Below are 25,277 nucleotides of genomic sequence, written 5' to 3' on the forward strand. Positions count from 1 at the left end.
GATTACACATCAATGTTTTAGTTGAGTAAGTTCACATTGAATTTTATTAGAATGATTTGTTTTTCTGTATCTATAGTGAATACGTTTGTGATATCTATTTTTAACACACCCTTTGGACAGCACCATACTTAAAAGAAATATTTCATCTCTTTTAGTTTCAGGGGAAGAGTGAAATAAAAGTCCACAGGGTATTTAGATTATCTAACTGAAGGAATCTGCCCACCAAAAGCATTGTAAAAATGCTTAGATATTGAAAGCCAGCACTCAAACTCATGTTTTATCCTGAACACAGGAAAGAGATTTAATTAGATGAGTACACAATAAGACTTAAAAGTCATCTCTAAATATACAGTCAGAATTGCCACATGCTCTGTAAAAATGAAAAATATCACACAAAGTACTAGTATGCATTATACTGTACTGGTAAGAATTCTACACCTGTTGTAGCCACCACAATACAAAAAAAGATACTGAGGCCCTAGAAAGAGTGCACAGAAGAGCAACAAAGATAATAAGGGATTTGGAGGCTAAATTGGATGATGAGCAGTTAAGAGAACTAAGTTTGTCTAGTCTATAAGCAAGAAGGACTAGAAGTGACATGATAGCTGTCTTCCAGTGCTTCAGGGGTTATCATAAGCAAGAAGGAGGTCAACCTATTCCCCAAAGCATCTGAAGGCAGGACAAGAAGTAAATGAAAATGGATGGAAGTTTATCAAATAGAGATTCAACCTAGAATTAAGGAGAAATGTCCTGTTAGTGAGAACAATTAATTAATGGAAAGGTTTGCTTCCAAAAGTTGTGGGTGCTCTATCACTGGAGTTTTTAACAAAGCTATTGAAGAGACATTTATCTAACATGGTATAAGCCTCCTGAATGTCTATGGAGATTTTCAGTCATTCAGGTCATGGTTGTCCCAAATGTGCTTTTTCAAGCAGCAACTTGGACTTTCTGGTTTTTCTTTGAAGACATTTCTATAAGTCTCCTGCTTGAGCAGGGAGTTGGACTAGAAGACCTCCAAAGTCCCTTCCAACTCTGTTAATAACTCTATTATTCTGTATATATAGGTTTATATGGGAGTCACTAGTGCTGAAAGACTTCCATTCAAACCTTAATGGTGCTGACTCTCTTTCTGAGACTGAGGGAAGTCACATTAGGTACAACATAGATCTCTATTTAAAAATGAAAAACTATGTATTTTATTACTGGTAATTTCTAACCCATTTCTGCCATAACCTGACATACCCATTATTAATCAGGGCTACCAGATCTGCATTGCAAAAGTTTAGATGATAGCCAAGGAATGCAAAAAGAAATGGTACTATCTAGTAGTTGTTTAGATTTGTGCCTTGATATCATAACTGAAGCATTTATTCATTTTTCTTATTTCATATGACACAGTACAATATTAGCTAAGCATAGAGTTGGTCACAATGTGAACAACCATGGCAAAAACAATGTGATTGGTCATATCTATGTATAACATGAAAAAGGCTACAAATTGGCTGTAGGTCCCTTACCCAGGATTTTTTTTTAGCTCAACTTGGAAATTGGAATGAAGCACCCTTCATAAATTAATCTGTAATGATAAAAGCTTATTATATTTTTTGCAATACAGATAGTCCTCAACTTACAACCACAATCGAGCCCAAAATTTCTGTTGCTAAGCAAGACTATTGCTTTGCTTAGCAGTGAGCTTTTCCCCACTTTACAACTTTTCTTGCAACTGTCATAGCTATGTGTTATTTGTCAAGCATCTGAATTTTGTCATGTCACCATGGGGATGCTACAATGGTTATATGTGTGAAGAATGGTCATAAGTAACTTTTTTCAGTGCCCTTGTGACTTCAAAAGTTCACTAAATGAAATGTTGTAAGTCGAAGACTATCTGTAATACGGTGGAAAACATCAATGAAAGGACAATATATTTAATGATCAATATAATTTTATTTCTTAATGATTAAGAAAATGGTATTAGCCACCTTTTGTCAAGATTCCTTCTGTATCATTTCTGGGATTTGTATAATATTTTAAAAATGTTTTCTTTTTAAAAATGTTTTCATTTTTGCTGTGTTTTGAAAACTTCCACTAATATCCAGTTTTAGATGAGCATAATCTGATCGATTTCTTGTTTGAGTTGTGAATTTATATTATTCAAAGTGGTTCAAAACTGAAGTCTCACCTAGAAAGCAGGTATGGAAATGGGCAGCCATGTTATGTTTTTCGTATCATGTAGAACCCCTAACGTCCATTCAGCTTGTGAAACCAAACAATGACAGCATAATTTCCTGACAATTTTCAACAGGAAATAAAAGAAAATACCATGTTAAACTCTCATAGACTTGACACACCACACTAAACAAAAATAAGATGAATATGAGCTGACAATGTTGGACAAGAATGACATTGTTATAATATCACAGCTTCATCAACTATGACTCTTTCAGCAAAACGAAAAGTATATCTATGACCATCATCACCCCTTCCAAGCTGTCTCTGTTATAGACCATATAAAGAAATAGATGCGTTGAGGATTCATCAGAACTTAGCTCAAGAATCTGCTTGGAATAAAGATCACCATCTGAGAATGATTAGAATATCTTTTATTACCATTAATAGACTTAATACTTGAGAATAAGAAAAAAAAGAGTTTTAGAAATGAGGGACAATTTAGAACCTATAGAGAAGAAGCCAGTGCAAAAGAAACTATTGTCAGTGCACTACAACATCCTTTCAATTTATAAATCATACAGTGGAAATAATTTCTTGCAATAGTTGTATAAAAATTTACAACCAATGGAATGCTGACATATAGCTTGTTGCATTGAGTAATTGTATATATCATTTATCCTTTATCATCAAAGTTTTAGCTTGCAAAATATAAAAATAATTGTATTCACTCTGATTAAAAGCACTTGTCAATATTCTAGGAGACATAATATCCTGGTAGTCCTCGACTTATGACCAGAATTGAGCCCAAAATTTCTATTGCTAAGTGGCAAATCTGTTAAATGAGTTTTGCCCCATTTTACAACTTTTGTTGCCACTTTTTTTAAGTGAATCACTGCAATTGTTAAGTTAGTAACATGGGTGTTAAGTGAATCTGACTTCCCCATTGACTTTGCTTGTCAGAAGATCGCAAAAGGGGATCAAATGACCCTGGGACACTGCGACCCTCATAAGTATGAGTCAATTGCCAAGCATCTGAATTTTGATCATATGACCATGCAGATGCTGCAAGGGTCATAAGTATGAAAAATAGTTATAAGTCACTTTTTTCAGTGTTGTAACTTTGAATGGTCACTAAATAAACTGAGAACTACCTGTAATTTTCTAAATTATTCTTATGACAAATTACTAAAGCCAGAAAAGAAGCACCCCCATCCCCCCAAAAAAACAAAAAAAAGTCCTGGCAGCATGGCAGCACCTGGCTGACCTTGATTTGGATTAGAAGCTAAACCGAATTGAGCCAGGTTAGTATTTGGATCAGAGACTGTAAAAGTACTAGCAGCATAAGCTAAACTGGGAAGCTGAAAAGTAACCTGAAGAAGTCAATAACAAGCAACTTTTATTCTATTGTCAAGGAAGCTTCTTGGACACGTCCATGAAATCACTAGAAGTTAAGTTTGTGTTGAAAAATACATTTGTAGTCACCCTTCAGAGATGTGAATGATCTAATCATATCTATTTGATATAGGTCATGAATCCAATTCAGGAAAAAAAGTGGGTTTGTGAATATTCAAGCATGGCTTAAATCACTGAATTGTTTCAAAAGCATCCTATTCAGTTTTGCATGTCAAATTGATTCTAAAATGAGAATTGACAGTTATACACACACACACACACACACACATATATATCTTTGGTTATTTGGGTTTTCTCCCATGTAAAATTGGAAGTATCTAGGCAACGTTTCGATGAAGTCTCATTCATCATCTTCAGGCTTGTGTCTTCGGCTCTGTGCTTCTCTGTGCTTCTATTGCAGCATAAGTACATTCAGCTACACGTTTGAATTTAGACCTAAAGTCTAGCGATATGGAACTCAATATGTTTATATGTTTCAGGTGTCAGCTTCCATTAGTGAAAGACTGTGGAAGCTGTCAAATGAAGCTCTCTTTTTTTGGCAAGCATTTGGCTGCTTATGGTGGAATAATGGATCATATTCCTCTTCCTCTACTTATCTTTCTGAGTTGAAGCAAAAGTTTGTAAAGAGATTATATCTGGTTTCATAGTTCACCATTCTCTGTGTCTTGACCTCATTCTTACTACCTTCAGTCAAAGCCTATTTTCAGATATTTCTGATCAACATGAATATAGAATAAAATGCACATTCCTGGAAGGTACACAATTCCATTTGCCAAATGGCCAAAGGAGATTTAGCCTTTGAAGCTTCTTCTTAAGTGAATTGCATATTCCAATATATAAAAATATCACTGCTCATAGCTAGCACAACCTGTTTGATTTTTTTTTAATAAAGAGTATAAAATTTACTATTGGACAGGGGCCATTATATCAACATCAATCATCCTCTGGCTTTAATTGCTTTAAGTCTATTTTACATTTCCTGATGCTTCAAAAGGTGGAAGTGCTTTCGTAACAGATATTGATATAAATAGAAATGGGCCTGGAAGAATGGTATATTTGTAATGGGTCACTGAGCCTGCCTAATATGCCTTATTGCTAGATATGCTACATTAACTATCTCCATGTTTGCCTTGATCTTTGACAGTACAAGCATTCCAGAAAGGCTGAAACTTTTAATTAGAGACCTGTGCAGCTTTCCCTCTTACTAGTGTAATCATTAAATTGATTTTTCCAGTCCATCATGTAATTGTTCCAGCGAAGGAATCCTGCTTTCCACTCTTGTTCTGCTTCATCAATATTTTCTGTAAAACATGAAATGGGTGGCATTAATCTAAATTTAAATCTCTTTGTACATTAATTGAAAAATAATCCTGATTACCAATGCCGTTTTTCCCTAAATACACCACATACCATTTTGCCCTCCTTTTTGTCACCTGATTTATTGCAAATCCAAAGGGCAAAGTTTTAACTCTGGATTATAACGTAATCAGTTAAAATGAAGAATTATTCTTCTGGCCCAATATGCCACATCATTTGCATTTTCAACCTTCATACCCACAAATGACATTTAACAAGGAGCTTACAATTTACTGTTTGATGGCTAGGATCCAGATGCAGACTTCCAGTTAAGAGATGCAATAAATCTTCATAAATTTATTTTCTTGACATAATCAATTATCCATAATACCAATTGAGGAAGAGTATTTAAAACATAGCAACATGATTTTGGATATTATAATAGATCAGCAAAATAAGAAAGATTTATATACCCAGCTGTTCAGAATTAGGTAGGATACACTAAGAAATGGCTAGAGCTCAACACATACTGCTTTTCTTTTTAATTTTTAATCTACTAAATTGATAGATATGTTAATAACAAGGAGGGAGAAATTATCCAATGATTTTTCAAGGAAAGTAGCTGTATCCAGAAATCTCAGTGACGTCATCACACAAGGGACATGTTTATTTAATTGTATGACATAAGGGCATGATACATCCTTTGTGAAATGGCTTTATATTTTACTGGTTTTCATTTGGTCTCATCTTATGCATCTTATGGACATATCATATCCTTACATCTTGGACATAAACTATTGCAATTTCTCCCCTTAGGATGCCACTATAGGGCAAACATCAGACACAGAGACAATCTTTTTTTCCCCTTATGCCATCACTCTAATTATGCCAACACCTAATTACCACAGTACTGTTTTATGTCTAAAGATATTTACCCATGTAGTATCCTTCTCATCTTTTCTCATACTTCTTCTATTGGCATGTTATCATTATATTAATTTGTTATTTGTATTTACACTGAGAGCTTATGCACTAGAGACAAACTCCTTGTGTGTCCAATCACACTTGGCCAATAAACTGTTCTGTTCTGTTCTGTTCTGTTCTGTTCTGTCCTCTCCTGCCTATCCTCTCCTCTCCTCTCCTCTCCTATCCTATCCTATCCTATCCTACCCTATCCTATCCTATCATTTGAATTATTGAAAGAATATTTTTTTCCAATTTAGGCAGGACATTCACACATACCTTGGGCAACATGGTAATTAAATAATGCAAGAACAATTCTCTAATTTTAATGGAAGTATAGCTAGGGATATTTTGTATAAGTTACAGTCTGAAACGAATAGTACTATGGTGTTATCATGCTCTTGACAGATTAAATGGCCTAAACACGAGATATTGCTTTCCACTGAGATTTTTTTTAAAAGAAATAAATAGGAGGAATGAGAATTCTACTGAAATCACCATGTACATGACTACCACTCTTCAAGGTGCTCTTGAACTATTTTTAGTATTCTATCTCAGTCATTGGTTCATACAATTTTATTAAACTATATTGCTTTGAGAAGCAGCTTTAAAGAGATTTGAGGCTTTGCACAGTGCTTGTACAAATGTGATTTTAGAAATAATGGGTCAAATTTAGATCTAATTATGCTAAAGGTAGACCAAATAAAATCACTGGAACTTAAGAAACCTTATCTAACATGGATCCTCATTATTTTCGGCGTGTCTAATTATAACTAAATCCATTCCATCATCTTATTCTCTTTTGTGCTGCTGCTATTTTTATATTATTGTTATAATCTTTACCTGAGCATAGTTGCTTGCTTTGATTTTTTTTTTCATACTACTACATCATAGTTCTGAAGCCTTAATGCTTTATCATAACAACAGTAATTTCTATGTAAAACACAGCCCATTCTTTCAGCCTATCTATTTCTCTTGACATTCCCCGTACTTGGAGACCTTAAACAATGGTATGGAATTCTAAGTTTCAGCTTGAATTCAGATAACATCATTAGAACTCTACAGAAAAAAAAGTCTGCCCTCCAAAACAGTAATATTTACAATTCTGTGTTATGAAAGAGTATCCATAGCAATTAAGTGATACGGTGGTCTACATATGGAATCTGGCATGAATCCTGGTTATATGAAGGACCGTCTCACCCCGACTGGGATTGGTCCATACCACTTGTGCTGGCAGAAGAGGCATGTGGCAAGTCCAGGAGGAAGGTTTTCTCTGCTATTCTCCTGCCCTCTAGAAAATCTCCCCCCCCCATGTGAGCTTAGCCCCAACTCTCCTATCTTTTTGTAAGAGCCTAAAGACATGGCTTTGCCAGTTGGCTTGGGGACCCAGTGGGGGAACAGTGCAATGGAGGTGGTTGGTTGAGTAATAACAGATCTTACATCCCCACACTCCACTCCAGCCCTACCCATGTGTCCTTGGCTTTAATGTCTGATTTTAACTTTTTATGCTTTAACTGCATATGTAACTGTAATCCTCCCAGAGTTACCCTATGGTAAGATGGGCAGTCAATGCATTTTATAAATAAATAAATAAATAAACAAACAAATAAACAAATATGGGATCTTGATTCTAGTGATCACCTCCATCCATGACTTTAAATTTCTAGAAAAGCAACCATCTTTCATTTTTCAATGCAAATTGTGGTAGGAAATATTCAGCCATCTATAAATTGTTGACCAAACATTTCCATTAATTCCTGCAGTATTTCTCAACCTTGGTGATTTTAAAATGTTTGGGTTCCAACTCCCAGAATGTTAGAACTGGAGCACACTGGCTGAGAAATTCTGGAAGTTGGTCTCCACGTATTTTGAAGTCACTGAGTTTGAGCAACATTGATTTGCTATATGTTAGTAGAAGCACTATCCAGATCATACCATTAAAAGATATTCTTCATTGTATGCAAAAAAATTCAAGCATACAAAATAGGATTGATTTGGGTGGGGGGTGGAGGTGCAGGAGCCCATCTAAAATAATGGAGATTTATTTTAGTTAATATTTTAGAATAAACACTGTATTTGATTTTACAAAAATATTTATTTACCCACAAAGTCTCAAAATTGAAATTAAAATGCGGTAGTAGCAAGACTTAGCCAATTTACTGAATATAAATATATTTAGCAGCAAAATTACCTGCCATCTCCAGGAATTTAGGAAAAAGAATGTTCCAGAATCGGCACATCTGAGCCCGCAATTTTGTTTGAATCTTTGCAGCATTTATGCTTAATGCTAAGTAGTTTTGTTCAGTGGTTGTGAAGACTGGCCATCTTGTCCCATTAATCTGATTTCCATTGGGTGTTCTGTAAGATTAAAGAGAGGCATTAGAATCCTCATGGGAAATTAGCTGGGCATATCAGCCATAAAAAAAAAAATCCTGTTGATCATTCCAAACCTCAGAAAGTTTGCATGGGAATAATTCTGTACTTCTAAAGGGCACCAGCTGTAAATATCAACATCCCTGGTGCACTGGTGATGCAAAGATTAGAATGCAGGACTGCAGGTTAACTCTGCCCACAGTCTGGAGTTCTATCGTGACAAAGTTCAAGGTTGACTTAGCTTTCCATTCTTTCAAGGTTGGAAAAATAAGGACGCAGATTATTAGGGGAAATATGCTGACATTGTAAAGCACTAATGATGCAGCCTGGAAGGTCAAGAATGCATTTACCAGAAATCCTCTGACCCCTTACCTTGCTTCTTATAGAAATATTGTGCAAAACCACGAAATTGCTGAACTAAGGAACTGGAAGTAAGTATGTTTCAGTGAATAAGAATGGGTCTGGAAAATAACAGATATGTACTTCTCCTTTTTGGTATAGTTTAACATAAGAAACGCCCCGGGCTAGGCTGAGGTTATGAAATGTATAAAAGTGATGCCTCAGGAAGAGCCAGGGGTTCAGAATTTGCCATGCTAATGCTCTGAACCTTTGTGCACAAATAAAAACCTGTATTCTCCAACCTTTCGTGGTCTTGTGTCCTGATTTGGAAACAGGATCTGCTGCAACACTATAGAGTGGTATATAAGTCTAAGTGCTATTGCTAACACTAATACTAATAGCAAGAATGACAATAAACATTTGGAATGTATTGGATTTTTCTTAAGACGCATTATATGTCATTAAGTAATCAAGTTATCAGTTATGAAGATAAGCCCAAATTGTAAGGAGTAAAAAGCAAAGTCTTGTATAACAATAAGAAAAACAAATCCATTAAATTTTTAATAAGATTGCTAATGTCTCATTCACATATGTGAATGACAGTACATTGTTTTGTTTCCTTTTAGGCAGAAATGTCTATAGCTATGTGCAGTGATGTAGATAAAATGATTAATAAATATACTGATTAAACTATGTATTTTTTTTAAAAAAAATCCATAATGCAAGTAAGCATCTTTTAACTGTTGAAAGTAGATAATGTGGAAAAATGTGTCAGAAGTATTGCTATAAACAGAATTTCCTAAGGGAATTTTATTAAGTTTATACACATTTATACATTAAAGATCACTTACTATGCCTTGACATTTACAATAGAATGATGGAATAAATCTGAGTGGATAGGAACTGTGAGAGAAAAGTTGACATGAAGAATGTTATGAAGAACATTTACAGAAATAGGGTATGTTTAGTCTAATGAAAAGAAGGACTAGGGAAGACATGATAGCAGTGTTTCAATATTTGAGGAGGACAAAGGAGCCAAACTATTTTTCAACACACCAAAAGACAAGACAAGAAACAATGGATGGAAACTAACCAAGGAGAGAAGCAATCGACAAATGGAACAGCTTGTCTTCAGAGGTTTGGGTGCTCTATCACTGAAGGCTTTCAAAAAGAGACTGGACAACCATTTATCTGAAATGATATAGGGTCTCCTACTTGGACTACTTTCTTTAAGAAGGAATAGTTTGGAGAAGGAAAGGGGCCAGGTCATAGAAACAGAATAACAGAGTTGGGAAGGACCTTGGAGGTTTTCATACTGATTTAGTCACTGACCCTTTATTCCAATACAAACTGTTGAGCTTGAACTGCTATACTTTCTGAAATTTTAAGCAGAATTTCAGGCAGATACCAGTGGTTAAATATGAGATTTACTGCATTTTAAGAGTGCAGTTCACCATTGTTTTATGTTAATTCCATTTCTTGCCTTGACCTATTCATATGCAGTATAATTTTAATTTTTCTTGCAGGGTCTTTACAGAAGGTGCACAGATAAAAGACAGATTGGCAATGTAATCTAGTTAACATCTATTGGTGGTATAAATGGCTGCTCCCATTTCCCTAATAATGAACACTTTGCATAGTGGAAATACTTTGCATACCTGAGGAACCATTTCACTCCACTAGCATAACCATACCCATTTGTTCTGGCAGAAGGGGATGCTGTGGACCCTGTCAATCAAAGAATTCATAGTTCCTGCCCTTTGCAACATTGTGGCATTCAATTTGAGATCAGCCCCTACCCTCTTGGCCTTCCAAAAGCGTTTCAAAACCTATGGGTTTACTTATAAAAATTTATAGGTTTCCCACCTTACCTCAAGGTAACTCTAGCTTTGCCAATTGGCCTGGAGCCCCAATGGGGGCATTCTACACTGGGAGTGGTTAGTGGACTAGGAAGAAGAGTCCATGCCCACAATATTGTATTCTGATTTCTAAATTATTTAATTTCAGTAAATTTTAATGTTGTTGTTTTTTAAGCGTATGGCATGTGTCAGCCAGGGATCACTGAAGTGGCTGGCTGCCTCTGTGAAAGGAAAATTTTTGGGAAGTGTTATCTTTACCCGAAGGATGCCTGAATGCCAATAGGCAATCGGGGGAGGCTCCTTTCTTGTCCTTACGTGGTTTATTCACTCATGGGAATTGAGCTGCCAACCTCAGTAGTACTCAGGTCCAGCGTCTTACCACATGAGACACCACAGCCCCGTTATATTTGTATTTTGCTTTTACAATAGTGGTAAGCCACCCACAGTTGTGAGACAGTAAGATGAAAGTTATATAAATTTAATAAATAAATAAATAAATAATAGCAACAACAATAAAGTGTATGCCTGAAATGCATCCTGCAGGGTCAAACTGGTTAAGAAAGAATTAGTAGAATGTGTATGAATGGTGACTGAGACATAGAAGAGATGTTTCTAATTCTGTTGTGCATAAATAAGACAAATGAAGAAAATGAGACATTCCATTTTAAAACTTGCCATCCATTTTTCAGGAGGAAACTTTTTAGAAAGCAGGTGCATAATCAAAGCACAAAATAAAGGCTTAAAACAACAACAAAAGCTTCCTTGAAAGTGGTTTGCAGAACTTTATGAATGCTATCTAATGACATTCAGAGGGGGCAATGTAATAAAATATGCAGAGTATGCAGAACTGAACTTAATAATTTGGTATTCTTCTCCATCGTATCGAGCCAGGAAAGCTGGCAAAGAAAAGCTACCTCTTTCTGAGGACAGGAAGGGTTTAAGATTGTTTACCTAGCTAAAAGGAAAAGATCAAGATAGCTATTTGAAGAATATTTGGAGAACTAATATTTAGAGAACTTCAAAGGTTTTTCTCCCCCTCATCTAGAGTGACAGAATTGTTAATAATGCTACATTTACTTACTGGAACACCTTGATAAAAAGGGATTTGAAATCCATATTCAGCTGAAGAAAAGAAGCTGTTTCATGGGGTAAATTGTTCGATTTATACAAGGACTGGATTGTCATATTTGAAAAGAATAAACATGCTGTAAATACATGGTGCGACACTGGTAAATACCCAGTAATGTTGTTTATTTTACAAAAGACACCCATTGTTTTTGTTACAGCTATAGGTAGGATACCTATAACAGGTCTTCACAGCAAGTATTCAGATATAAAAGTAGAGTAACTATCCAATTTTACATGTGGTTTCTTTTAACATTTTTGCTGAATTTCAAACTGGGGATGGAATGGAGAAAACTCAAAATATGCCTCACATAAATTTTGTCTGCTCCACAGCTTATTCTCACCAATGTTCCATGTTCAGAAGAGCTTCCCCTACGAAAACCTTTCCTATCATTTGTGCAACTATATTGTTGATGAGGCCTCCATTATGTCCTGCAAAAATGGCACATTTTAATAATTTTTATAATTTTGAAGGGACCTGTAAAATTAAATTTAATAAGTAAATCCAATTTTTAACTTTAATTATATTATTTTGATAATTTGATTCTGCACTTCTAAATATAACACCATTATGTACTGCATCCAGTTTTGGTCACCACATTATAAAAAGATTTTGAGACTCCAGAAAAAGTACAGAGAAGAGCAACCAGGATGATAAGGGGACTGGAGGCTAAAACATACAACAAATGTTTGCAGGAACTGGGCATGGCTAGTCTAGTGAAGAGAAAGACCAGGGAAGACATGATAGCAGTCTTCCAATATTTGAGGGGCTACCACAGAGAGGAAGGGGTCAAGCTATTTTCTAAAGTGCCTGTAGGCCAGACAAGGAATAATGGATGGAAACTGAACAAGGAGAGATTTAACCTGGAAACAAGGAGAAACTTTCTGACAGTGAGAACAATCAACCAATAGAACAGGTTGCTTTCAGAAGTTGTGGGAGTGTCATCACTTGAGATTTTCAAGAAGGGATCGGATGCCATTTGTCAGAAATGGTGTAGGGTCTCCCAATTGGGCAGGTGGTTAGACTAGATGACGTACAAGGTCCCTTCCAACTCTGATTATCTGTTATAAATTTTTATACTTTGACAATACTAATACACAGAAGTATGAATTTGGTTTATTATTTAGAACTGTTTTGGATAATTTTGAAATAAAATAATTATATAAGCAGCTGTTCTCCAACTTGATATCATCCAGATGTCTTTAACTCCCAAACTGTTGCCTATGTTGGCTTTCAGTTATGTTAGTTTAGAATTTTGGACAGTTTTAATCACTTATCTAAAGTTAGAGATTGAAAAATGGTAATATGTGAATTAGTGATTTCAATATTATGTATATTAAGAAAGATTACTTTCTTATTTCCTTTTTCTTAGTAAGCATGCATACATATACTAATTCTGAAAGCAAGTATATATTGAGAAGTAGCAGAAGATGAAATATACTACAAACTATTTAATAAATGGTACAATTACTTCCTTTGCTCCAAATATATAACTGGAGTCCCACTGGAAATTAATAAACTCAAGCTATTTATCTAAAATATCCCTTAATCTGATCTGGCATGACAATTCCTAAATTCCTCCAGTTCCCATTTTGTGCTAATTCTGCATTGATTAACTTGTGGAACACATTTAATTGCATGTGTGCATGTGGCTCTTGAGAATAGAGAGTTTTTACAGATACAGATAATCAGAGTTGGAAGGGACCTTGTAGGCCATCTAGTCCAATCCCCCAACCAAGCGGGAGACCCTACACCATTTCTGACAAATGGCAGTCCAATCTCTTCTTGAAAGTCTCAACTGATGGTGCTCCCACAACTTCCGAGGGCAAGCTGTTCCATTGGTTAAGTGTTCTCACTGTCAGAAAGTTTCTCCTTGTTTCCAGGTTAAATCTCTCCTTGTTCAGTTTCCATCCATTATTCCTTGTCTGGCCTACAGGTGCTTTAGAAAATAGCTTGACCTCCTCTTCCCTGTGGCAGCCCCTCAAATATTGGAAGACTGCTATCATGTCTCCCCTGGTCCTTCTCTTTACTAGACTAGCCAAGCCCAGTTCCTGCAACCATTCGTTGTATGTTTTAGCCTCCAGTCCCCTAATCATCCTGGTTGCTCTTCTCTGTACTATTTCTAGAGTCTCAACATCTTTTTTATAATGTGGTGACCAAAACTGGATGCAGTACTCTAGGTGTGGTCTTACTAAGGCTTTATAGAGTGGTATTAGTAGTTCCCTTGATCTTGACTGTAGTTAAACAGAGTTGACTAGAACTTCAGTTCAAGATCAGAACAGTAACAGTAATATCAGAAGTCATTCAAGCATCTCCTAGATTTGAAATAAAGCATGACATTCTAATTTGAAATTTACAGGTAGGAATGGGGTTTAATAATAGAGTTTAATATCTGTCTATATCTATATCTATATCTATATCTATATCTATATCTATATCTATATCTATATCTATATCTATATCTATATCTATATCTATCTATCATCTATCTATCTATAACTGTTTTGTTGCAGTATTGGTTCATACAGCAAGAGATCTCATAAGACAATGACATATCATGGTCTTCCCGTTTCATGGATTGGACCACATGTATTAACTATTGTTATAATCCATTAACTAGAGTAAAATAAATTAGTTAAAATTTAACAGCCTTATTTCCCTTCTTTGTTTTTTAAGTGAGATATCACATCATTGATGCTTGCTAATTGCCTACCAGATTTTAATGATAGTATCTTGGGGCTGTAAAAGCTGGAAAAAAGAGTAATAGTCTACTTCAGTTTGTGTCTTGGCTATCCCAATTAAGACCACAACCACATACATATACATATACATACACATACACATACACACACACACACACACACACACACACACACGCATGCATGCATGCATACATATTTTAGATTAAATTACATTTCTAAACATGCCATTTGGTTCAGATTCTTTCCTATCTGTGTCATGAAACCTAAAATCAGGGTTTTTTTTACACATAGTGTTTAAGTATATGGTACTGCATGCTTTATAGACTAATTTTATTTGTGATGTATTGGTATAGAAATTACATAGCTTGAATTGAACATGTGTATTTATTTAATGTTCTTTTTGGACAGCATACAAATGTCCAATGCACAGTAAAAATATTAGAACAATTATAATAACAGATAACTGTGATTATCATTCAAATGAAATTAAAAGCTTTCTCCAAGTAAGAGAGAGAAAGAGGAGGGAGGCAGAGAGGGAGGAAAGAAGAAAGGAAGGAAGGGTATCATAGACATGGTAGTATATTAGTATAGTATGGTATATTAGTGTATAATCTGCTGTTATAAATAATCTCAAATCACATCTCAGGGTAATATTTATAGAAATTGCATAGGTCAGAAGCTGTTCAAACAGGCATAATACTAAAACTTATATTCTTATTTACAGGTCTTATTGTCCATGAAATAATGCTTTCCGTCAACAGGTAAGTATCTTATTCTTTTAATTAATGGGGTTAATCTGAAAATGCTTTACAATGCAATGATATAAGAGGTTCTTGAAAAGTTTCATCTCTCTCTCTCTCTCTCTCTCTCTCTCTCTCCATATATACATAGTTATATGTATATGTAACATATAATGATGTATATATAACATAGTTATATGTATATATAATTATTAATAACTGATTTCATAAAAACTATTTATTACCTTTTTGGCATTATTGCCAATAATTAAATAGTTATTGTCAAATCGATCAAGTTTATCAGAAATTTCCTTTGTATGAGAAATTAGCATAATGTAGAATAGAATAGAATAGAATTCTTTATTGGCCAAGTGTAATTGGACACACAAGGAATTTATCTTGGTGCATATGCTCTCGGTGTACATAAAAGAAAAGATACATTCATCATGAGTCAAGAATCATAAGATACAACACTTAATAATAGTCATAGAGTACAACAAGCAATCAAATCATACTAGGAAACAGTCAATATAAATTGTAAGGATACAAGCAACAAAGTTACAGTCATAGAGTCACAAGTGGGAGGGGATGGGTGATAATGAGTGATGAGAAGATTAATAGTAATACTAGTGCAGAGTAGTAGTGATGAGAAGATTAATAGTAATAGTAGTGCAGACTTTGTAAATAGTTGGACAGTATTGAGGGAATTATTTGTTTAGCAGAGTGATGGTGTTTGGGGAAAAACATCCTTGTGTCTAGTTGTTCTCGTGTGCAGTGCTCTATAGCATCATTTTGAAGGTAGGAGTTGAAACAGTTTATGTCCAGGATGTGAGGGTCTGTAAATATTTTCACAGCCCCTTTTTTGACTTATGCAGTATACAGGTGGTCCTCAATGGAAGGCAGGTTGGTAGTAATTGTTTTTTCTGCAGTCCTAATTACTCTCTGAAGTCTGTGTCTGACTTGTTGGGTTGCAGAACCAAACTAGACAGTTATAGAGGTGCAGATGACAGACTCAATAATGTAAATAAATATATTTATGGCTAACTGACAAAAACAGAAATTAGAAACATGGAAATATAAGAAAAGGATCAATGAAAAAAGGGAGGTTTGTTAAAATGGATAAGCAAGTAACAGTATTATTATGATGATCATTATGATAGAATGAATATCAATGTAATGAACATTGTTGTAAATACTTTGATGATTATTTCCTAAAATGATTTGTACCCAGACAATACACTGTTTAATTAAAAATGGAACTTTTATGTTAAATAAATAAATAATAATAAATATATTGCTCATCGTGGTTTTCTACTACTATAACTGACATAGCTTCAAGGCACAACACAATCTTGTATCAGATTCTTTTATCAACTGCAACATTAATAGAAGGTTTCTCAAATACAAATAGAAAACTATGAACATTAATTTTAAATCTCATTCTTTCTTAACTGCAATTTTGAAAAGAAGTGTTACCTAGGAAATTATGTTAACCATTCCATAACAAGCTATATAAACTTTCTATTTATAAATAAAATTATCTCTATTTATTGGTTGAAATTACATCACAACCTAGCGAATTGATCATCTAATATTAGCAGACAACTCCAAATCTTAGATATGGAAGGTCGAACAGAAATTGCTGATTTTTCTCACAATATAATTGGAAATAATGAAATGTTCATGGTTAAGCCAACCTTATATTCATATCATATCACAGCCCTCAAATTTAGAAAAGCTTTATGTTTAATCACGCATGAAGGCAAATTTACATGTCCCAGGATAATATTGCAGGATCCAATCCGGGATAGTTATTGAGACCAGAGGTTTAGTCTTTCAAGCTTTTGAACTATTGCTAGAACCCCAGGGAACTTCTGACTACCAGAATGTGTGATTTGGGCTATTCTATGCATAGAATGTGTGTGGTTCCTGGTTGTGTGTAGCTTTGTTTTGTTGATTGGGGTACTGATTGTCAGCTATTCACCTTTTGTATTCACTCTACATCTATGACTGCACTCCCTGTTGTCCCACTAACTCTATAATAAAATTTACAGATGACACCATGTTGGTGGGACTCATATCAGGAAGAGATGAGACGGCCTATACATCAGAGCTTCTCAGACTGGTCTTGTGGTATAAGAGTCATAACCTCACCCTGAACATCAAAAAGACCAAAGAATTAATTATAGACCTCAGAAGATGCAAAGCAGAGTGTCTCCTACTATATATCAATGGAGACTGGAAAGAGTTCATAGTTTTAAATTTCTAGGAACTCATATTTCCAACAACCTTACTTGGTCGGTTCACACTATGGCCACTGCAAAGAAGGCCCAACAGTGCCTGCACTTTCTGAGGTTGCTGAAAGAGAGTGGTCTGGGTGAGAAGTTGCTGGTTACTTTTTACCGTTCTACCGAGAGCATTTTGGCATACTGTGTAATGGTGTGGTATACTGGATGCTCTGCAGTGGATAAGAAGATGCTCCAGAGAGTTATAAACCAGCACAAAAAATCATCGGTTGCTCTCTTTCTTCTCTGGAAGAGATTGTGAAGACCAGACTCCTCTCTAGAGCACTAAAAATCTCCACAGACCGTTCATATCCTGGTCATTCATATTTCGAACTGTTACCATCAGGGAGGTGTTATAGGTGTCTTAAAATAAGAATGAATAGATTGAGAAACAGTTTCTTTTCCAAGGCAGTAATTGTCTTGAATCAAAAAATGCATATGTGATTTAGCCCTGTGTATATAGTGGCATTTTTAAACTATCTAACTTACTATATATTTTAGATAGGTTTTAGACTAGGTTATTATTATTATTATTATTATTATTATTATTATTATTATTATTATTATTATTATTATTATTATTATTATTATTATTATATACTCTGTAGTGTGATTAAGTGTTTGGGGCACTGTGTTGGAGTAGCTTTCAAATTTCATTGTATTTGTAGAATGCAATGACAATAAAGGTATTCTATTCTATTCTATTCTATTCTATTCTATTCTATTCTATTCTATTAACTCATTGGCTGTTGTTTTCTTGTGTTGCCAAGTACTAGGCTCCTAAGTATCTGATAAGCTGGTGATAAATCAGCACTCCTATTGACTGACAAGAAACCCATTTCCCAGGCTTCAATCATTTTCCTAGCTATTTTTGTTTCTGCTCAGCCAACAATTATAGTGGCTGCAAAATCAAATATATGTCCTTGTTCATTGCAATGTGAAGCCATGTTTAATGGTCTCCCCACAGCTGTCCTGGAGGGGAAATATGGAAAATCCCTGTATGAAGTCCCTGTGATATGTGTGGGCCATAGAAATCACAATCCATGTTCTTTATTGCCAATTCTATAGGGACACTCACCACAATTTGATCACATCCCTTTTAAATTTCTGGGCACATCTTTTATCAGCACTATCTGTTAAATAATATGGATACATTAATTTTTCTATTTGTTTCTAAATTTATTATGCATAAGCTTTACCCACAAATGGTTACTAATAGTTCTTGTTAGGGATGAGTTTTTTGTTGTTAATTTTATTGATTGTGTGTTGTTGGGTTTTTTTTTTTTTTGTCAATGTGCAAAATAAAATTTTATCTCTATCTATCATTTAAAATAAAAGGTGATTTCTTATGTTTACATATGTAAATATGTAATGGCCTAATATTATTTTTTATAAAAAAGTTTTCATTTTTAAGGCAAACATATACAAACAATACATAAAAACATAAAACCATCTTCCATTTTATATACATACAGTGTGTCAGTTATTTTCAAATCTTTTGTGCAATCCTTTTTTAGTCATTGCTTGCAGTTTATATCAATCTCACATTGTCAAACTAACATATGCTTATATATTTATCAATTGTTAATCATCCATGACTAAACTATTTATTCCATCATTTTATATGAGATATCCCAAAAAATTGTATTATGCTTTCATCCAATGGCTATATATGCCTACATTATGTTTTATATCAATCTATTAAGATTCTATAACAAAATTATCTATTCTATTACCTTACCATGTTTTTTTAATCCAACCATTGATAAAACAAATCCCATATCATATAAAATTGCTTATCTTCTTGTTCTCGAATTTCAAATGTCAATTTACTCATTTCAGCACAGTCCATAATTTGTTTAATAACTTCCTCCTACATAGGTATTTTATTATTTTTCCAATTCTTCGCAAATACAATTCTAGCCGCTGTTAAAACATTTACAATCAAATATTTCATCTCTTTGTTGTATGTTTCCTGTATGATTCCCAATAAAAAGATCTCTGGTTTAAAATCTATATGTTGTTTTATCATTTTTTCCAACGATGTGTGGATTTTAGTCCAATATTTATTTACATCCAAACATGTCCACCACATTTGGTAATATGATGACATTTCCAACATTTATCCGATTTATTCTTAAACATTCTCGCAAGTCTCACCGGAGGTAGATGCCACCTGTAAAACATCTTATACAAATTTTCTTCATATGCAGTTGACATTGTCATTTTATAATTTTGAGACCACAATTTTTGCCATTTTTCTAAATCAATCCCATATCCAAAAAATTTTCCCCAAGCAATCATCGTTTCTTTAACTTGTTCCTTCTTCAGTTTAAATTCTAATAAAAGTCCATAAAGTTTTTTAATTACCTTTTCATCAGTACCCATCAAAATTTTATCTAAATCAGTCAACTTGTCATAAATACCTTCTGCTTTAGAATCTTTATCAAACCTAGATTGTATTTGCAAATATGAAAACCAGTTCATTTTTACACTTTGCTCTTCCAATGCTTGCATGGATTTAAAATTCACCCTTTTCATTCAATATCTCACCATATCTAACTGTTTGTTTCTTTTTTTATATTATTAGATAAGAAAAAGCTTCAATAGTTGATATCCATAGTGGAATTTTTAAGTAGTATTGTCTTTTTATCTTCTCCCAATTCAAGCCTCTCAAATATAATGTCTTCTAAAATACCCCTGTGTTTTAGTTCCCTTATACCAGAGGAAAGCATGCCATCCCAACAGCAAGTCATGCCCTTCTAAAGTCAATAGTCTACTGTTCCTTAGTGTTATCCATTCCTTTACCCACATCAAACTTGTCGCCTGATAATATAACTCCCAATTGGGCAAGGCAAACCCTCCTCTTATTCTTGCATCTTGTAACAGTTTTAATTTTATTCTTGCTTTTTTACCCTGCCAAATATATTTCAACACAATTCTACTTAAATCTTCAAAAAAATATTTCCCTAATCAGATAGGAATTATTTGGAATAGACATAAAACTCTAGGCAGTACATTCATCTTAATTGTAGATATTCTCCCAATCAATGATAGTTGTAGTTTTTTTCCCATTTTATCAAGTCTGTCGCAATCTGCTGTTTGAGTTTAACATAGTTGTCCTCCTTCGGTGTGCTTACATCTTGGTGTAATATATATCCTAAATACATAACCTTGTTTGTGACCTGTATTTTTAAAATTTCTTCCAACTCTTTCTTTTATCTTGCTAATGTATTCTTTGTTAAAATCTTTGTTTTATCTTTATTTATTTTCAAACCTGCTACTTTTCCATGTTCTTCTATTTTTTCTATTAATATAGGTGCTGTTTCCAGTGGATCTTCTGATATAAATACCAGGTCATCTGCAAAAGCTTGCAATTTATATTCCTCCTTTTTAATTTTCATTCCTTTTATTTCTTTTTCTTCTCTGATGTTCCTATTCAACACTTCCAGTGTTAACACAAACAGCAGAGGTGACAGTGGACAGTCTTGCCTTGTCCCTTTTCTTATATCTATAGATTCTGTTAATTCTCCATTCACCATTACCTTTTCAATTTGTTCATGATATATCATTTCAATGGCTTGAATAAATTTTTTACCAAAGCCCATTTGTATCAACTGAAGTAAAATAAATCACCAACTCACATTGTCAAAATCTTTTTGTACATCTAAAAACATCAGGGCCATTTGCTTCTCAGGGTGTGCTTCATAATACTCCAAAGTATCCAAAATAATTCCCACATTGTCTCTTTGGCAGAAATCATTTTTGATCAATATGGATGAAGTTGTTTAGGTATATTTTCAGTCTTTCTGTCAAGATTGAAGCAAAGATTTTATAGTCTGAATTCAATAGGGATATAGGTCTATAATTTTTAACTTGCTGCAGGTCTGTGTCCTCCTTCGGTATAAGTGTAATATATGCTTCTGACCATGTTTTGGGTATTCTTTTCTTTGACATAACTTCATTCATAACTTCTAAAATATGAAGGTTCAATATTTCCCAGAATGTCTTATAAAATTCCACTGGCAAACCATCTGGACCTGGTACTTTCCCGACATTCTGTTTTTTTAAGGCTTCTGTTAATTCCATCATCGTTATATTCCCTTCTAACATTGTTTCAATATTTTTAGGTATCTGAGGTAAATTCACTTTCTGTAGCTATTGCTTAATTTTTTTCTTCTTGAATATTCTCTTGGAAGTACAGTTTTCCATAGTAATCTTGTATAACTTTTATCTTCTCCTCATTTCCATAGCAAACCTGTCCTTTAATTATTAATTGACTAATCTTTCTTGCTTCTCTTTCCTTTCTCAGTTTATAAGCTAACCATCTGCCTGGTTTGTTTGCATCTTCAAAGTAATTCTGTTTAGCATTTTTAATTTTTTGTGCTAGTTCCTCTTTTTCCATTAGTCCTATTTTATGTTTAATTATATCCATTTTATTTTTAATGTCTTTTTTTGTGGGGACTTCTGCAAATCTTTTTCCAGTCTTTTATAATCATCCTCTAATGTCTTAAATGTCTTTTTCTGTTTTATATTTCTTTTCCTTGTATAATCTATTATCAAACCTCTTGTGTAGGCCTTCATCATGTCCCAGAGATTCTGTAAAGATGTATCCTCTTTTCTATTTTCTTTGAAAAAGAAAACAAGTTCTTTCTCTATTTTTTTGTTTAAAGTCTTTTTCTTTTAATATCGTATTATTTAAAGTCCATCTAGATCTCCTCTTTTATCCTTTCCAAATAACTGACACTGGATTATGATCTGCCCAAGTACTTGTTTCTATTTCGATCTGTCGTATGTTAGCCAATAATTCTGCTGACATCCATATCATATCATATTCTAGACCAGGATGCATTCCTGTTTGAATAAAAAGTATATTGCTTACTTTCCGCATTTCTCTCTCTCCATGCATCTTTTAAATTAAATTCTTCTGTTATTCGAAAAAAGGATTTTTGTAGTATCTTTCTAGCTTTCTTTGTTGATTTCTGTGTTTTATAGTCCAACCGATCATTAATTATTCCATTAAAATCTCCCATCATACAAATATTAACAAAGTCCAATTCAATTATTTTCATATGTAATTTCCTGTAAAATTCTTCTTGATTATCATTCGGAGCGTAAATTGCAATTAAAAGTGTTTTAACATTGTCATCCATTATTTCCACCATCAAAATCCTTCCATCATCATCTGTGTAAATTTGTTTTGCCAAAATTGTTTCTTTAACATATAATACCACACCCCCTTTTTGGATTGTGCGAGCGAAGTAAATAGTTTCCCTAATTTTTTTTTTTAATATATATTCATGTTGTTTTTTAATATGTACTTCTTGTAAGCAGATTATGTCAAATTTTAATTTCTCTAATTTGTAAAATACTTTCCCTCTTTTAGTGGCCAGATTAAGTCCATTTATATTAATTGTAATCAATTTTCTTTCATCCATGTTAAGCTTCATAAGAAGGTTTTATTGCTCTGGTAGATCTCAATTCTCGTTGTTCTCTGGGTTCACCGCCTTTCTGCACCTTCTTCTTTTTCTCTTTCAGTTACTGCTTATAGGCTAACATATTTGAGCGTATTCAGAAATTTATATTATCTTTCTGGTGTCAGGCATGAAAGTAGAACTCTTACACTTGTCTATTTATGGATCAGACACCTTCACAGAAACATATCCTTTACTATATAATCTTCAAGATCCTTAAATGAATTTTTCTTTGATTTCTCCTAGAAACTATGATTTTTTGATTCAGAAGAGAAACCTAAGTTCAATGCTTTTGAAAAGTTCTTGCTGCAGTCATCTCTTCGCTGTATTTATAGTTACCCCATCTCTCAACCAACTGAAATTGATTAATTCCAGCACCATCAGTAACCATTGCTTTTGATTCTAGTGCTGATAGTAACACAGATATGCAACTATTCTTTATGAACAAATTATTAAGACTACTGAAAATAACTTCATCTTTTTAATATTTTTAAAAATATGATTTTTAAAAATATTAAAAATATGAAGTTATTTTCAGTAGTCTTAATAAAATTTGGGCCAAAGTCAATACTAGCAGACAGTTCCCCTTATATAACACTTGGTTTCAGATAAACCATAGCTCTGAATCTCATCCAAACTGACAAAGTAGTAGAATGTATGGTGGTCTAGTAAATCAACATTAAGAATTGAAGCTCAGATTTGGTTCTCAAATATGCTTTATGCCAATCCAGGATCAATATGCCTTTTTGTTCCCATGACACTATTAGTTTTCTGCAGTTAAGCAAATTTCATTCATAACACTGCTCACTTAAACTTATGGTTTGGTATTTCAGTTACTTTAAAATAATTGAAACTTCCCTGATCTTTTGAGACTCAAAACAAATGGAAGATTCTGCCTCTAACAACTGCCTATATGATGTTAAAAACAGACAAGTAAGCTTTATTTCCTATAAGTATCACAATCCTTTGATTGTCTTTTGGCATTGTTTCCACATGTGATGATTACAAGAAATTACAGATTTTACAGATTTCTGATATCTACACATTGAACACAAGCATTATGAAACAGGCATAATAGTTAGAATGTCATGACTGAGTAATCCAACCTGCTTCTATGCAGTGAAGGAGATTTGTCATTGTAGTGAAAATTGTCCCATAAGGGATAAAGATTCTTTCATGCAACTCTACAAGAAATAGATAATACAAAGCTAGTTTTGGAGGACAGTAGCTCATAGTAATAAGGTATCCAATACTCTAGAGTCTAGAAGATCGTCTTTTCCCAGCTGAAACCTATGATGTCTTTGTTCTTTTTCTTATCTTGTTTAGAAACAGCACTAAAATAATAGGCTGTCTTCTTCATGCCTATTTTAAACTCTGTTCTTCACTTCCTTGATTGACCATTGTTGAAAATTGCATGTGTATAATGGACACCCAAACTAGGATTTAAGGGGAGTGGAGTTGGGGTAGAAATGTTAAAACAGAGTTGACATTTTCAGGTATTGCTACAATTGTTCTCTCCAAGGTCTTCAACGGAAGGTTATGTTGATAATACGCTACAAGTTCATTATTTCTAATGCATAATTAGTTCATTAGACCAGACAATGAAGTCGCCATATTACTTATTCCATCCCCCTATACAATAGTATTGCACCCTATTGCCAAAACAGCACTTCCCATCTTTTCTAAAGTCTGTGATGCAGCTATTTGCTGAGCCTCCATTAAATTCTAACTATAGAACAAAGTGCTTCCAACTTTGTAACATTGATAGGAATTTCACTTTTGAGGGGACTTAAGACTTGAGCCACCAGCATAAAAAGATGTTTCTGGTCGCCCCCCCACCCTTAATTTATGGTTGCTGGATTGGAAAGAGCTTGATGTGTCTAGCATTCTAATGAAAGAATACTTCACAAGATACTGACAGGATTTGGACATACTGAGCATTGGATGAATGTCTGTAATAAAGCTTCCATTCTTCTGTATCTTATTCAAGCTAAGAATAAGTATGGTTAGGAGGCTGACATTCTCAGCTTTTAGTAAAAGAATGCTTGTCAAGGAAACAGAATAATCTAACACCAGGGCTTTAGAAATTCTGGATGTCTGGCAGCTAGTAATAAGCTAAGCAAAAGTTCACTAAGAGTTCTGCACAGTATTTTTATTCACCATTGTGCAGGCATAGAATAATAGAGGTGGGAGATCTTCTGATTCAACCCCAGTCCAAATCAGGAATCTTTTTATATTTATGTTTCAACTGTATTGTAAGACTCCCAGAATTGGATGGTGAGGTGGGTGGGTTATAAATTAAATAAATTAATAATTCCTCAAATCATCCCAGGCAAATGAGAGGTTGAATCTTTGTTTGAAAACTTCCAGCAATTGAGCATCTGTGACTCCAGGAAACAGGCTGTTCCCCTGCTTAATAGTGCTCACAATCAGGAAATTCCACCTTTTTAAAGTTTGACTGTGCAGTTTCCACCTACTGGATCATGTTCCACCCTTGGGTATCATGAAGAATAGATCTATGCCCTAATAGTGACAGCA

The 25,277-nt window shown here is 34.0% G+C and overlaps 1 protein-coding gene across 3 annotated transcripts in view; it reads right to left on the reverse strand.

Annotated features, from left to right (window-relative positions):
* BCHE (butyrylcholinesterase) overlaps positions 1-25,277 on the reverse strand; it is a 188,705-nt gene that overhangs the window by 59,635 nt on the left and 103,793 nt on the right. For 2 of the 3 annotated variants that reach the window (XM_087965276.1, XM_087965274.1), the window contains exons 3-4: positions 8,033-8,199; positions 4,180-4,883 (exon numbers count right to left, since the gene is read on the reverse strand). In XM_087965276.1, coding sequence (XP_087821402.1) covers positions 4,759-4,883; positions 8,033-8,199 — 292 coding nt within the window. In that variant the 3' untranslated portion in view covers positions 4,180-4,758. Of the gene's footprint in view, positions 1-4,179; positions 4,884-8,032; positions 8,200-25,277 lie in introns of those variants that run through there. The other variant, XM_087965275.1, reaches the window with a different exon arrangement.

The sequence above is a fragment of the Notechis scutatus genome, chromosome 4 (assembly GCF_049901735.1).
Source record: "Notechis scutatus isolate UNSWTSFEM ecotype Mainland chromosome 4, rNotScu1.2, whole genome shotgun sequence".
Lineage (NCBI taxonomy): Eukaryota > Metazoa > Chordata > Lepidosauria > Squamata > Elapidae > Notechis > Notechis scutatus.